The sequence below is a fragment of the Saccoglossus kowalevskii genome, chromosome 16 (genome assembly GCF_978046115.1).
Source record: "Saccoglossus kowalevskii chromosome 16, keSacKowa6.1, whole genome shotgun sequence".
Taxonomy (NCBI): Eukaryota; Metazoa; Hemichordata; class Enteropneusta; family Harrimaniidae; genus Saccoglossus; species Saccoglossus kowalevskii.
Genome location: NC_140656.1, coordinates 14,808,296 through 14,824,235, shown reverse-complemented (window position 1 = coordinate 14,824,235; position 15,940 = coordinate 14,808,296). Strand labels below are relative to the sequence as shown.

The 15,940-nt window shown below is 35.4% G+C and overlaps 2 protein-coding genes across 2 annotated transcripts; one reads left to right on the top strand and one right to left on the bottom strand.

The window, feature by feature from the left end:
- The first annotated feature begins 1,413 nt into the window (after positions 1–1,413).
- On the top strand, positions 1,414–2,842 carry LOC146733684 (divergent protein kinase domain 1B-like). Its single transcript, XM_085490891.1, has 2 exons — positions 1,414–1,861; positions 2,163–2,842. The coding sequence occupies exons 1-2, from the start codon at positions 1,414–1,416 to the stop codon at positions 2,840–2,842; spliced, it is 1,128 nt and encodes a 375-aa protein (XP_085347017.1).
- Positions 2,843–9,882: 7,040 nt separating this feature from the next.
- LOC102809691 (C-type mannose receptor 2-like) lies at positions 9,883–15,939 on the bottom strand. The gene is made up of 15 exons (XM_085490890.1): positions 15,737–15,939; positions 15,179–15,246; positions 14,792–14,951; positions 14,451–14,524; positions 13,929–14,229; positions 13,741–13,808; positions 13,080–13,401; positions 12,824–12,897; positions 12,218–12,518; positions 11,917–11,984; positions 11,281–11,569; positions 10,992–11,065; positions 10,481–10,781; positions 10,280–10,347; positions 9,883–10,022 (listed from the first exon to the last, which is right to left on the bottom strand). Exons 1-15 carry the CDS (start codon positions 15,937–15,939, stop codon positions 9,883–9,885), a joined length of 2,511 nt encoding a protein of 836 aa, XP_085347016.1.
- Position 15,940: the final 1 nt, after the last annotated feature.

The window sequence follows — 15,940 nt, the reverse complement described above, 5'->3', positions numbered from 1 at the left end:
ACGGCAAAGCTTTTAGGCGATTATTTCCTTAAAACCGTAAGGCCAGACTTTTTTTATTCCTTGTTTCTCGAGTCATTATAAGTCAATTTTTTTGAGGAGGGCGGAAAAAAAAATAATTCTTTTTTTTCATTAGATTTGTGTGATTCTCAAAGAATTGTAAGTGAGATCATTGATCGGAGAGAAGGAATGAAATAAAATTTTATTCCATGTATAACCTGGTTGGCAATGTCGCTAATTGTGGCACAATTTTCAGCATTAATAAGGGATTTCTCGGTTTTTGACGACATAGTTTCACAGCGTGTTACCACAAACCACGCCGCCATATTCGCCTAGTAATCTCAAGCAGCACGGTCAATACCTGAGATTCACTGTCAACCAACGCGCATAAAGTATAGATCCGCGCGAGACTCCGGTACTTTGATCATTATGCTCCCATGAAAATGCAACTTGGATTTGTTAGGCGGCGGGCGGAAAAAAATGAAGATAACAATATTTTTTTTTTAGCATTTTTTTGCACTCATGAGTCGGCGGGCGCGAGAAATTACGCTAAAATAAACTTTTAGTGCGCATACTCATTTTCAGCCAATCAGGCGTGCCGTAACAGCGAGTATTTCCTTGATTTACCCAGAACTCTGTGCGAATCCCCCTTGATTCTTGCTGCTGGCCATTTTCGTTTATGAAATCGTCGGATATCATCAGAAAACGCGGGATTTGTGCAGTTTTGAATAAAACTAAGTTAGCGATTATAAACAATGGTTATTAACGTAACACCTGATCCTTTCTAAATTTTTTGTTTCACATTTTAAGGTAAGAAATCGAAATTTGAAACCGACAGGGTGTCGAGTTACTAGGTGCCATGTTTCACAACTTGTTTATTTATATACGTATAGCGGAGGATTTTTTTTTTAAATTAGTATTTATTGATTTTCAGCCCCCAAGTGACTGTGGGCGGAAACCCTCCCCGGGCGTGAGATTTTTATGGGCGGAGCTTTTTTCCGGTGCGCTTCAAATTGCAGACACGCTCTCTGCATTATTTGTAACAACTTCTGTAAATTTAAAAACAAAGTGTGTAACCTATTGTAGTAAGTTATCAACATATAGCACTACTTCAGCGTCAAATCAGTGCCTGGAATTGATGTAAATGTAAACGAAACTTGTTATTGAAATTTGCTGTCGTGTTATTGATATATATTTATAATAACAATACACTAATTGGAACATGTAACTTGTTATCAGATTTTGAAATGAGTGGACTTATATAAAATAAGCGAGTCCACAGAAAGTATACTGAAGAAAATTAAACAAACTCTTGATAATCTTAATTAACCCCTAGTACATATATCGGTATTCTATTTTTGTCATTTCATTTTTTTCCAGTGTTATATGTATGTAAACCATATTTTGTCTGGTAATATGTGCCCTGGACTGTGCAGTTATCATTCGCCACATTTGACATGCCTCAGTGAGAACCCGACAAAGAACGTATTTCGATACACCGGCATAGAGTTAGGAATTCCAGGAATAGAGACAGTAGTGGCCAAGTTCAGCATGCAATGGTACAGCCAGTTTCAACAGTACGTGAATATGGATACACCTATTAGTTTGGCTGAGTTTTCGAAATTAAAATGCTTCAACGAATTTCAAAATGAGCCGTTTTGTGATCAATATAAATACGTGATATTAAAATTGGCAGATGCAAACAACGATAGTACGGTGGATACCATCGAAGTGATTACTATGGCAACACTTTTAGAAGATCGAGAGTTCTTCATGTTGACAGTATTGATGGAGAGTCGTCATAGCATTCGTATCCTTGGATATTGTGGAGGATTTTATATTGTACAGAATGTAGAACATAAAGGTAAGGTTTAATGCCCTGTGTAGATATAACACGACAAGTGGGGTTTACTTCGTCTGTCATATGTGGCTGGTTGCCATACCGATACCTGAACTATGACCTCATATTATTATTGATAGAGGGCCAATGTACAAAGTGGTACAAGTGTATGTCTTATGTTTGAAAAAGGCTAACAAAGTTAGATAATGTTAATTGTGTAATAATAGTGCATTACCGATCTATTAGAATGGAACAACGTAAATTACGCAGTTCATATCTTTCATAGTAATACTTTGTTATCAATGTGAACATTTTTATATTACAGTAATCACTGCATTTGGAGCTAATGATAATTTGTGGGATCTTTTGCCCATCAAGTTCCCAGATATGACTGTCTTCTTTGAGCCCGAAGACGTGATCCCTAAACTGGTACCAATATCACATTTATATTATCAACAGTTTTTACAGAGTTATATACCAACACTGAATGACTATATATGGCTGACCAATGAGGTGTTCAGCATGATGTATGAATTTTCTGACTACCATGGAATTCAGATCGTTATGTGCGACAGCCATTTTGGAAACTTCGGGATGACACGTGACTCATACTACTCATCGAAACGGCTCGTGTTGCTCGATCTAGATTGTCTCTATTCACCTATTTCAGCTGCTAAGAGACTCCAATCCCTTTCATGTGATGAAGACGACTCGTGTCATTTAGGAGAACACGCCGACTGTGCCTCGCATTGTGATGAACAGGTTGGATATTGTCAGTCATACCCAATTAGACAAGATTTGAATAATGCATGTGTAAATCTACGGGGACATGTATGGAATAATATTCACATTGAAGAAGACAGTTTTAAATTTAGTCTTACCGATTTGATGAATTTGTTCTCAAGGTGTCAGAATTTACCAATTTTTACAAACAGTACATTATATAGAGAGAAAGGCGTAATGAACATTTGGAACGCATTTAAACTTATCATGACAAACGTGTGATGAGTACCACAACTCATTGCTTTTAAGAAGAAAAAACGGTCATATCGGCAGTAACGAACTAATATTAATTCTATTACATTTATTTTTTATTTATTTATCTATTTATTTGTTGCTACCCTTTTACATCAGGGGCTCACTAGTAAGTAATTAGGAGCTGCAATAAAATTATTGGAAAAAACACATACTATATAAATGAAAAAGAAACAGAAAATTTAAAACTTAAAGGAAGTATAAAAAATGAAACTTTTAAAACTTAAAGAAAATACAAAACAATGACACTTTTAAACTTAAAGTGAATACAGGAAATAAATGTAATCTACATAATGTTTTCTATAATGCCTGGCATCAATAAGAAATCTTTTCACAACTCTATCAATTTCTTCACATATCTCATAATTGTAATGCTGAGTGCCTAAAAGGAAACATAATAAAGCTTTACCCTTCGTAATATCTTCGTAAAGATTTGCTTCACCATTTTATAGGATATGACTAATTTTTGTCACCATAATATCCCTAATTCTTTGTAGTTTTCACACTCTAGAAGAAAGTGTTCTAGAGTTTCATCACCTTTCTTGCAGCATGGACAAGTACAATCACTATTGACATTTGCCCAGTTTCTTTTCTCATACGCAAGACCTAAGAGTGTATGACCTTGCTTTGAATTTAAGCTGGGCATCTTTATCATTTTCAACTGATTTTAATCATTTTTCACAGTTTTAAATTTCATGTAGTGAATCAGACTTGATTTGTTTTGTTTAGCATGTTTTTTCTCCACTTATCTTCATCAAATTTTTTCAGAACTTTTTTAATTTTCTGCTGACTAAATTGTACAACTTGATGTTAATCTAGATCGACACTTTTTAAGATATCATAAATACATTTTGGCCAGTTCTAGGATATTCTGAAAGTTGTGTTGTTTTTGTTATTTTCATCATTTTGATCATTCAAAACATTAAAAATAACTTCCAGCCATCTGGAATCTGACATATCATTTGGTAATATTTTAGTTTCATTATATCTAGTCTACATCTCATTGTGAACAACCCCAAATCACCAAGGACAGGCTCATTTGCAGTATTTCTGCATGCATCCAGAATGAATTTTCCTGTCATACGCTGCATTTTTTCTAAACTTTCCATATTTATCCCACTAAGTATCAGGATTCACCCAGCATACTCTAAAAGCTGGCCTTAATACCTGGTTCCATAGTGACAAACCATATTCTACTCTATTAATATTTCCATGACCACAAAGTATTGCTGCCATAACTGAAAATAAGGCATTCAATGTTTCTATCATTGTTGTACAGTGGATGTGGTCAGAAAAATTACGTGTAAACTAGTAGCCTGAATATTTGTACTCTTTATGTTTGTCAACTTTTTTGTTTGTTATCAGGACATTAGACTTATCTTCATTAACGACCATTTTCCATAAATTACAATTTGTTGGTAATTTTTAGCATTGCTAAATTTAATCCAATCTGTTTCTTTGTTAATATTCCATTTTTGATGACCATTACCGGTAAAATTGTTTTCTATTTTACGGTCTGTAATATTAAGAATAGTATACATAAGGTTATGGTCACTGCCAATATCAAAAATCCTGTCTTCGTCTACAAAAAAGTCTGTAATCGTATACATAAATTTATCATTTGTCAACATATAGTCAGACTGTTGGGTATGTCGTGACCATGTCCACTTTCCACTACTTATATCATTGTTGTTAAGTAAGACTAGATCAAAATTATTTATCATTTTAATAATTTTTTTCCCGTTTCTATTCAAGACTGTATCTTCTGACTTATTTCCAATTCTGCCATTAAATCACCTAACAATAAGAACTGCTCATTTGAATCTAATAAGTTATTAATGTTACTGTATAATTCATGATATAATTCATCTGTCCCATCTATGTTAGTATTTTCTGGTGGGACGTATACCACTCCTAAACATAATGATTGGCCCCCTCCAACTTTAATCTTAATTCATAACCTTTCCAAGTCATCTTCTTGTGAGTGAAATAAGTTGTCATCAATCACTTGGAAATTACTTTTAATGAAAAAAAAATCCCCACCCCCTTTTTACGGTTTTTACCATACCAGCTGTATCCTCGTAATAAAGGATTTGTTTTGTTTTGCAGGAATGTTTCTGTATCCCCAAAAATATCTATACTGAGCTCTTTTACCAAGGAACCAAGCTCTTGCTGTTTTGATTTCAACCCTCTAAAATTCAAATATCCTATACACAGTTTTTGGACACCAATATTTAATTTTTCTTGTTACGCCTGGATTTATGCGATGTCTTATGACGTTTATGGACCTTGGATGAACTGTCATTGGTACATAACCACTTCTGATATTCAGTATTTACATGTACACCAGAGTGAATAGCGTTTGAACTATTTTCACACTGTCCCAAACCCGTCATTCTATTAGTAATAAAAGTCTACAACACTATTTTGTGCTACATTGTATAAATAATCACTTTCACTTATATCAGAATTACCTAAAGGATCCATTGATATATCTGTACAGTCGGCACTCTCTTCTTGGCCAACCCATTAATACAATTCTTGCTTACAAAACTTAACCATATGACCTAGTTGGCCACATCCATGACAAGTAATTTTCATTCCACGGCGGCACACATTTTGGGTATGTCCTGGTTCCCCGCAGTTGTAGCAACCAAACTGTTTGACCTTCTATTGTGCACTCACTTTATGTGACTTGTATGAATTCATAATTCTCCTGGGCCTGGCATCTCTAATTGCATTCTTGTTGAAAATGGGTGCATGAGATGAAAACTTTCTGCAATAACTTCCTTGTACCTTCAAAGTTAAGATGCACTTTGTCATAATATAAAGATCTGTCAGTGTTACCGGTATTCCGTATCTTAAAGGTGAGGTCATTGACAATGAATGCACAGCCTGTATCCTCTGCTAATGACTTTAGATGTAGGTTCACAATATTAACATCCACATTTCTGTAATCTCCTCTTGGACAAATACTGGATATGGAGACACTAGCTGCAGGTGCAGATATCTTTATCAGTTTAATAGTTGCATGGTAGTCTTCTACAAAGGCTTCTGGTGATATATTTGCCTTGATGTCATTTGGACCACAATGAATGATAATATTATTAGCATCCTTGACTACTTCACTTGCATAGTAGATTTCACGTCTGATATCTGGAATCAATGCCCCACTCACTGAGATCACCTTTGTATTGCGAAGGATAGAGTCACCTATTATAAGACCAATTCTGGTATGTGAATTAGTAGCTCCCTTACGATTCATTTGGATATTTATTCCCACATCAGTAGCCTGTGATTCATGTCTACCTCTGTTACTTGAGTGTGAAACTGGTTGTTCAATTTCCTATTTTTGTAGTACATTGAACATGTTCTTTGAATGGAAAGGTGATGTCACAACTTCTTCTCTTTGGGATGATTCTGGGCCGGTTGTCTCGAATATTTTTTTGGATGATGTTGATTCAGATGCACTGCTGTGCTTTTGTTGTTGTGCCCTATGTGCTTCCTGGCTAGTATCTGTGGTGGAAGATTTTACATGATCATGTAACTCAGACTTTGTTGTTTGTATTGAGTTACCAACCGAGTGTGATACTTTATCAGGGTATCTTCTTCGTATCATTTACTGTTGAACTGATGTTTTGTTGTTTTGTCGTCCTTCAGGTCAATGATAGCTGTATTTACAAGCGTTATTTTCTTTTCTAATGTTTGTAATTTTAATGTCAAATCTGTTACACATTTAAACACTGCAGCTATATCTTGTTTCTGCATGGACATCATATCCATTGTGGTTGATGCGTGATTAGATAGCATAACCTGGTTTTTCAACACATATATCATTGAGGTTATTAACAGCATCCACCTTCTTATGTATTTCATCTATGCTGGGGTTGAATTGTATGTCTTGATGCTTATTAACCTCAGTAAAATTTCTGACTGGTTTCTGTGATAATAAATCAACCTTTGATTGTGTTGTTGTACATACATATTTTTTGTAGTTATCAACTTTCCCATGTGGCTGCACATCAGTATCATGCGATTGTACAGCTTTATTTAGACAGACGAAATTGTCACATCGTTTTGGTGGGGTGAATTTCACGTCTTGGACGATGGTTATCTTGCACTGGTTGTGGCCCTGATTCTTCTAGAAATTTGACGTTTTCATGTACTACTGCTGGTATCCCATGTTCTTCTAAATAATGCTTAGCATCAGTGATACAGTGGAAACTTTTGTGTAAGCAGTGACTGTAGCCACTAACTTGTGGACCTGTTTCTAACCAACTTTGGAAAATCCCTGTAATTCTACCTCTGACAACTACATGACATAGGTAAGCACTTTTTTTGTTTTACATTCCTCTGCTTCTCAGTTTTGAGGACTGTGTGGGTCAACATGAGAAGCTCCTACTATAATTTCAGGAAGAATGGTATTATGCAACTGAACCATGGATATAGCCATGGGTAGAATTCTCAGTACATGTATCTACATAGTTACACACACTGCCACTGCCACTTTCACTTGTAACTTGACAGTCATTGTTCGAATCTTCACCCTTATAGGTACACAAAACATTTGAAAGGCTACAAATACCAATTCTTTGTTCTTTGTCTTGTTTTTTTTTGTCTTGTCCTTGTCACTCATAGTGGTGGCCATCTTGATTGTTTGTAACAGCACCCTTTGTCTTGCAAAATAAGTTTTTCTCTTTCCACTTGTTACTTGTTGTATCTGTTAGGTTAAAAAAATCTCCAGACTACTAAGTACACCTTCATAATCATCTCACTTTCTTTGATAGCTATTGGTACTCTGCTTTAGCTAAATCAATCTAATCTTGGAAAGCACAGCTAAAACAGAGTTGAAAGGATGTCAAGACTAACTCTGAATGATATTATTAGCAACACACACCAAGTAAGCATGGAAACCTTACACAATAAGAATTAGTAGTAATTATTGATAATGTGTCATTGAGAATTGGTGGGCCTGACATAATTTTGTCTAGCTCAGTCCGTAATCTTGGAGTCCATTTTGAATGTGATGGTTATTTGGGACACCATATTAATCAGATTTGTAAGTCGGCTTACTTTGCACTTTACCGCCCTAGTAAAATTCGGCTATGGTGAAGTCAGTCCATGCATTTATGACGTCGAGTTTAGACTACTATAATATTTCATTTTATGGATGCCTTAAATTTCAGCTAGACAAGTTCCAATTTGTTCAAATTGCACACCACATCACATCACTTCACATCTACGCATTCGTGAAAAAATAAATTTTAAGTACTGTTGACTGTCTATTAAATTGTAAATAATTCAGCCCCAATCAATCAATATCAATGTGTTTAAGAGAAGTCTGAAAACTCATCTGTTTAGAAGGCAATTCTTCATTTCCGATAATGGAAACTATGACTGTTATCACATTAGTATGGATTATTCGTGAGGGCCGAAAACGTTCTTTCTTTTAAGCCATCCGAACTCTTACCATACACTGTGATGAAACACACTGTTCCTAAAAACGTTGTGATCATTGATACAACCATGTTGAATCTCTGTTCTTATCATGTATGCAATGTACAAATGTAATTTAAAACCATTTCCGATACAACATTAACTAGTAAACACAGTTATATTATGTTTTCGAGTCGAGTATAATACCAGTTTTGTGTGAGAAATCTATAAGGCCGGGATATGTTCGTTTGGTGTTTGAATAGACTCCATGACTACATTTTATATGCAATTAATACGTTATCTTTATTTATTTGCTCGTTTCAATTCATACAATGCGTACTTTACGCAAAATAATTATTCCTCTGCCATAACTTGGACTTCGCATATATTGAGGAACTGTTTCTTATTCTTCAGCTGGACACTGACGTATTTTCCACTAATTGGCTCGGGACACACAACTGTGGTTGTCTCGCGACCTTTTAGAATGGTTCCACAAAGTTGGGTCTTTGATAGATCGTCGCTGTTGCCAACACGCACTTCTGCGCCCTTAACACGAAAAGCTAAAGCAATATAAAAATAAAATCTGTCAGTGATTTAATTTAATTAACACTTTTTTAACAATGAGTCTAAAACCTACAATTATTTACAGTTTAAAAAGATCGATTTATTGAGTTCTCAAACGCAAATATTCGATGTCATCACATTAATGACCCCCCCCCCGTCAACAATAGTCATATATCTCTATCCCAAATATGTTGACAAGCTGTTAGTTCTCACTAAAATGATCGATTGTGGGATCGAGTAGTCTGGTAACATTACCTACTACTACAACTACTATTAATATTTAGAAGGTACTTAAAGAGCGCACAATTTAATGTGTTCGTGCCACTTCAATGAGTTACTCCGTAAAGTTCGTGAAATATTGTCCATTTTTTTAGTTAGCTACCTGAAAGTCAGTGCCCATGTATGTGTATATGTATCTATCACAAGTTATTGATTCAATATGCCAAAAAAAGCCAAAGCCAAGTTGAATTTAGGTATATTGCTCTTGGACAATCATCTTTTTGTCATTGTGTGTCCGTGCATCATCTCATAGTACGTACCACATATATCCCGTCTATTAGTTATTATCACACGATAGACGACCTCTGAACTTCCAAGATCCACTTTCCAGAATGCGTTGAGTTCTTTGTTTGTGGATATACAGGATTTTCCTTCCACTAGATCGCTGTTTGTGTTCCCATCGACAGCTCTGTCAGCAGTGTTGCCGTCTTTCACAGAGCTCTGCCTTGCACTTTTGCCAAGAGCCACATTAACGAGTGCTAATAGTCATAATAATAATTAAAATATGCTATACTTCTTTCATTTTAATATCCGTTCCAAACAATGACTTATATTTCACTGATCTACAATGTTTTCAATCTGTAAACGAAATAGTGATAGATAGCTATGGTGGAAAATTTGATGGTACCATATCTCCAAAATACAAACAGTACATCAAAGAAGTACTCACGTATAATAGTAGGTAGGGCAGTTGGTGGCTCTGTTTTACCGTCTACTGCCTCGGTTTGTATCTATGGTGGAGCCTGGGTTCGTGCTTCAGTTGGCTCCTGTGTAGGTTCCTTGGTTGGCTCCTCAGTAGGCTCCTGTGTAGGTTCCTTGGTTGGCTCCTCAGTAGGCTCCTCAGTAGGTTCAAGGGTAGGAGCTTCAATTTCTGTTAGAAAAACTCGATAATTAGAATTTATATATAGGCTGATTACACGAGTATATACAATTTATATACAATTTGAATATATTAAGTATATATATTATGTGGTGGTGATATATTTAACTTGTTTTGATTGTTCCATTACGTTTTGTTTTGTTTCTAAAATTACACAATTACAAGACTGCGATGTGTAATAGAAGAATTTTCCCCGTAGACCCCCGTGTGTGAAGTTAACAAAACATGTTCAGTAGTTTTATTCCTACCTCCTTGGCATATATATCCCTTTGTTCTGGTACAACTATCATCGTCCCATTGGTGTTTGTGAGGGGACCTACAGATAAAGTATACACCAGTCATCAAACTATCACACGGAAACCTCACATATTTATAATTATTATGAATGAATTCATATATATCATCGTATCTGTCAAATGTAAACTGCATAGAACAAAAGCAATGCTTACCACAACTGGATACAATCTCCGTTACCATCTGGCTGACCAGGATGAAATGGTTTATAACTTTGTACTTGTCCATCACTAGAAACTATATCAGAACCTTGTTTACGAGCATCGATCCACATGTCCGGAGTGACGTCATCAAGCAGTAGTTTATTCAATAGACTCATGTGAGCAACCTGGCTATCGTCTTTGGCTAATTGTATACCTTTGTTGGCACATGCAGAACCAGATTCATCCCACTGAACTTTGAATTGATTCACATCGAGGCTATCCAGTATTTCCACCATGCTTTTCATTGCATCATCTGTTAACAAAGCCACATTTCATAAAGTGTTATTTATTATTCTTTGCTAAAGTACAAAAATACGAAATCTCTTCAGAATTATTGGATGCTGATTAAATTTGTCTATACTGAAGTTAATAACATTTTTGTTGTTCACAAAATATGATTTAGTGACATTCCATGCCAATGAAAACAATAATAATAATTGAATAAAAGATTGGAAATACAAACCTTGTCGTTCACATACATACATGAATGCGTTATTACATGATATGTCATTTATTTTCTCGCAATTGTGTACGTTCCTATCGAAATGAAGAAAATAAATGTAATGGTAACTATGTGTACATGCAGTTTAGTAACCTATTGATATTGCCAATGAAGATCATTGATTGGAAAACAAGAATCAAATGCACGTAACAACATGGAATGATTATATTTAAATACTTGTCACAGAAGTTGATTATTCACACCTACTAATGTAAAACGGGTAGCCATCAATTAACGATAATTGTCTTACCAAAGATGTACGCATGGTCCATCGCCATCAGGTTGGTTTTCAGCAAAGGGTTCATATGTAGCCACGGAACCGCTCATCGTTAAAAACAGGCCGCCAACGGTTCTGGAACCAATCCATATATTTTCATTGGTAATACCCTGTTGTTGCATCTTATCAAGTAGAGTATGATGGACATTCTCATCTTTCAAGTCAATAAGCATCATACCCTGATCCATGCAGGACTTGGCTGCCTCGCTGTACTTCTTTTTGTCAGTGAATATATAGTACTGGTTGTCAGATATAGATATGTCTACAACAAATTGTTTTGTAAATAAAGAATGCTGTTGTTAATTGTAGTATTTCTGTATTTCTGTTGGGATTACCTGATAATTATAATTTACAAATATACTGATCGTTAAGTCAGCGCCACACCAAATGATTTTACATTTACTATAATGAGTGATGAATTACATTATGTTTAAATGGTTTCACTACCAGGTTATTTTCGGCTTTCTCATTACATGTGCTTCTATATAAATGCACAATTACAAAACTGCTATGAGGACTCGAAGCATTATAAAGTTAGATGTTGTAGTCACATTGATTTCTTTACTATTTTGAATTTAAATAAGATATGACCAGTGGTTGTATTCTTACCTCCTTGGCATATATATCCCTTTGTTCTGGTACAACTATCATCGTCCCATTGGTGTTTGTGAGGTGACCTAACGTACAGATACATTATACATAAGTCATCAAATTACCACACAGGAATCCAATTATAATATTAATTAACGTGAATCAATTCATAAATACTTTCTTTAAAATGTTAAATGAATTTAAAAAAGAACAAAGGTGGTTCTTACCACAACTGGATACAATCAATTATTATGAATGAATTCATATATATCATCGTATCTGTCAAATGTAAACTGCATAGAACAAAAGCAATGCTTACCACAACTGGATACAATCTCCGTTACCATCTGGCTGGCCAGGATGAAAGGCTCTATAACTTTGTACTTGTCCATCACTTGAAACTATATCAGAACCTTGTTTAAGAACATCTATCCACATGTCCGCAGTGACGTCATCAAGCAGTAGTTTATTCAATAGACTCATGTGAGCAACCTGGCTATCGTCTTTGGCTAATTGTATACCTTTGTTGGCACATGCAGGTCCAGATTCATCCCACTGAACTTTGTATTCATTCACATCGAGACTATCCAATATTTCCACCATGCTTTTCATTTCATCGTCTGTGAAGAAAATACCATTCAGTCAATATAAGCCACTAAAGTGTTAATGGGAAATATCTTGGGCGTTCTATTTAGCATTTCTGACTGGAACATACAATCACAAATATGATTTGCAATACTATTCCCTGTTAATCAGGCTTTATGACCCTCCTTCCGGCATCCCTCTAGAATTATTAGATGTTGATTAAATTCCATTATACTGACAAGATTAATGATATTTACTTTGTTTATGAAATATGATTATGTGATATTCCATCTACATGAAAACAATAATATTAATTTAATATAAAATTGAAAATACAAACCTTGTCGTTCACATACATACATGAATGCATTATTACATGATATGTCATTTAGTTTCTGGCCTTTGTGGTTGTTCCTATTGAAATTAATAAAATATATGTAATGGTAATTATATGTATATATAGTTTATTAATCAATTTAAATTGCAGAAGAATTTCATTTTATGAAAACGAAATTTAAATTCACATAACCTTCTTGAATATTTAATCTAAAAACACGTCACAGCCGACTATGTCACTCTAAAGATGATTGTCTTACCAAAAATGTATGCATGGTCCATCGCCGTCAGGTTGGTTTTCAGCAAATGGTTGATATGTAGCCACGGAACCACTCATTGTCAACAGCAGATTGCCAACGGTTCTTGGACCAATCCATATATTTTCATTGGTAATACCTTGTTGTTGCATCTTATCAAGTAGAGTATGGTGGACATTCTCATCTTTCAAGTCAATAAGCATCATTCCCTGGTCCATGCAGGACTTGGCTGCCTCGCTGTACTTCTTTTTATCAGTGAATATATAGAACTGGTTGTCAGATTTAGATATGTCTAGAGCAAATGGTTTGTAAATAAATGCGTCAGCTGTAAATTGCGTAGAAAATGTTCCAATATGAAAATACCAGGGATTATGACATCATTATAAAAATATTAATTCATGATCAAACATGTAGCTACCAGCAGGAGTTCAAGGAATGAACATGCATTATGTACAATGTGAATGTGGAGCTCAGTACCATGGTTGCAAAGATGACGCTACAAGTGGTTTATGATAATTTGACTGCTTTCACAACTGAAATAATTAAGATTCTTCTATTAAAAGTGCATCAAACAATGTTTTCACAACCAGAGATTTGTAAGCATTTTCAAGGTAGGCGTCATAAGCATTTGAAGTTAATAAAAACTTATCAGTAGTTATCCTACCGCCTTGGCAAATGTAACCCTTTGTCCTGGTACAACTATCATCGTCCCATTGGTGTTTGTGAGGGGACCTAATGTGAGATACATTTGATATCAGTCATCAAATTATTACACGGGAATCCTATCATATTATTAATTAACGTGAATCAATTCATTAATATTATCTGTCAAAAAACAAAGGTGGTTCTTACCACAACTGGATACAATCTCCATTACCATCTGGCTGACCTGGATGGAATGGTTCATAACTTTGTACTTGTCCATCACTAGAAACTATATCAGAACCTTGTTTACGAGCATCGATCCACATGTCCGGAGTGACGTCATCAAGCAGTAGTTTATTCAATAGACTCATATGAGCAACCTGGCTATCGTCTTTGGCTAATTGCATACCTTTGTTGGCACATGCAAGACCAGATTCATCCCATTGAACTTTGAATTGATTCACATTGAGGCTATCCAGTATTTCCACCATGCTTTTTATTGCATCATCTGCAGCAAAGCGAAAACAATGCTGTCAGTATAAGCTGTAAATTTCGGGGGACTACTCTTTATATCCCCAACAGCTTTCTTGAATCACCGGTTGATGATGAAATTCATTCATACATACAAAGTTAGTGGCATTTGGTTTGTTCATGTGATAGATAATCTAGTGATGTTTCAGGTAAATAAAAAGAATAATATTTATTGAATAAAAGATTGGAAATACAAACCTTGGCGTTCACACACATACATGAAAGCGTTATTACATGATATGTCATTTATTTTCTCGCCTTTGTGTGTGTTCCTATTAAAATTAAAAGAATACATGCAATAATTATGATTCTATTAATTCATTAAAATTGCTCGTCTAGTAATGTAATGATAATTATGCATAGCCATCAGGTCACTAAAATGTGACAACGATGATCGTCTTACGAAAGATGTACGCATGGTCCATCGCCGTCAGGTTGGTTTTCAGCAAATGGTTGATATGTAGCCATAGAACCACTCATTGTCAACAGCAGATTGCCAACGGTTCTGGGGCCAATCCAGATATTTTCATTGGTAATACCCTGTTCTTGCATCGAGTAGAGTATAATGATCATTCTCATCTTTCAAGTCAGCTAGCATCATACCCTGATCCATGCAGGATTTGGCAGCTTCTCTGTACTTCTTCTTATCAGTGAATATGCGGTATTGGTTGTCAGATACAGATGAAAACACAGCAGATTCTTTGTGAATAAAAAGATGCATCTGTTATGTGTTGTGTGGGGGCTCGTTTTCCGATTCTATTGATCGATATATGTTCACTGTTAACTGAGTATGTGTGCTTGTGGCTATTCTAGGAAGTATCCTTCACAAAGTGTCAATATTTGTATTATAAATAAAATTGAAGATATGTTTTCGTACCTCATAACATATATGTTTTCACGACAAATTTTGCAAAATCCGAGCTTACCATCGTAACATACGTATCCCAACTTCTGACTGCACTTCTCATCACCCCATTGATACCCTCTAGATTTCCTATAGTACAAAACATAGAATATCTACATCGGAAATACCAAATATACTTGTATTGAACTTATAAACAGCAAAACTCGTTATTATCGAGTCATCTTGTATTATTTCAGAACACAATAAATATACTATGTTATAATCCGAATTATATGAGGATACCCCTCTTCATTTATTAAAACCGGTTGTTTGGTTAGCGACCGTGCACCGGCGAATTAACATTCATGTATTTAGCCAGTATTTATCGAATTAAAGATGCATATTACCCACTCTTACTATCATTTGGGCTCACTTCGGGCTCAATTATAGAGCTGGTAAATGTGGGACAGGACCATTTCACAATGGAAGCGCTTCATCTCGGTTTATAGGAAAGTAAATTATGTGGTTTGAACTAAGGTCATTCGAGGTGTAACCAGAACAATCGCTTTCGCATACTCGACGTCGGTATATGTAATAGCAATGAAAAACATTGTATAGACGATGCGATATGGGTACTTACCATAAATATAGACAGTCGCCGTTTCCATCAGGCTGGCCCTTTGCAAATGGTGTATACTCCAAAATAGTACCATCATTTGATACCACGTTAGAACCGCTTTTGATTGCATCAATGTGAAAATGCATGTCAAAGAATCCCAGTGACCGTATCTGAAATGTAATGGCAGCATGGGACATTTCACTGTCGTCTCTAGCAAGTACCATG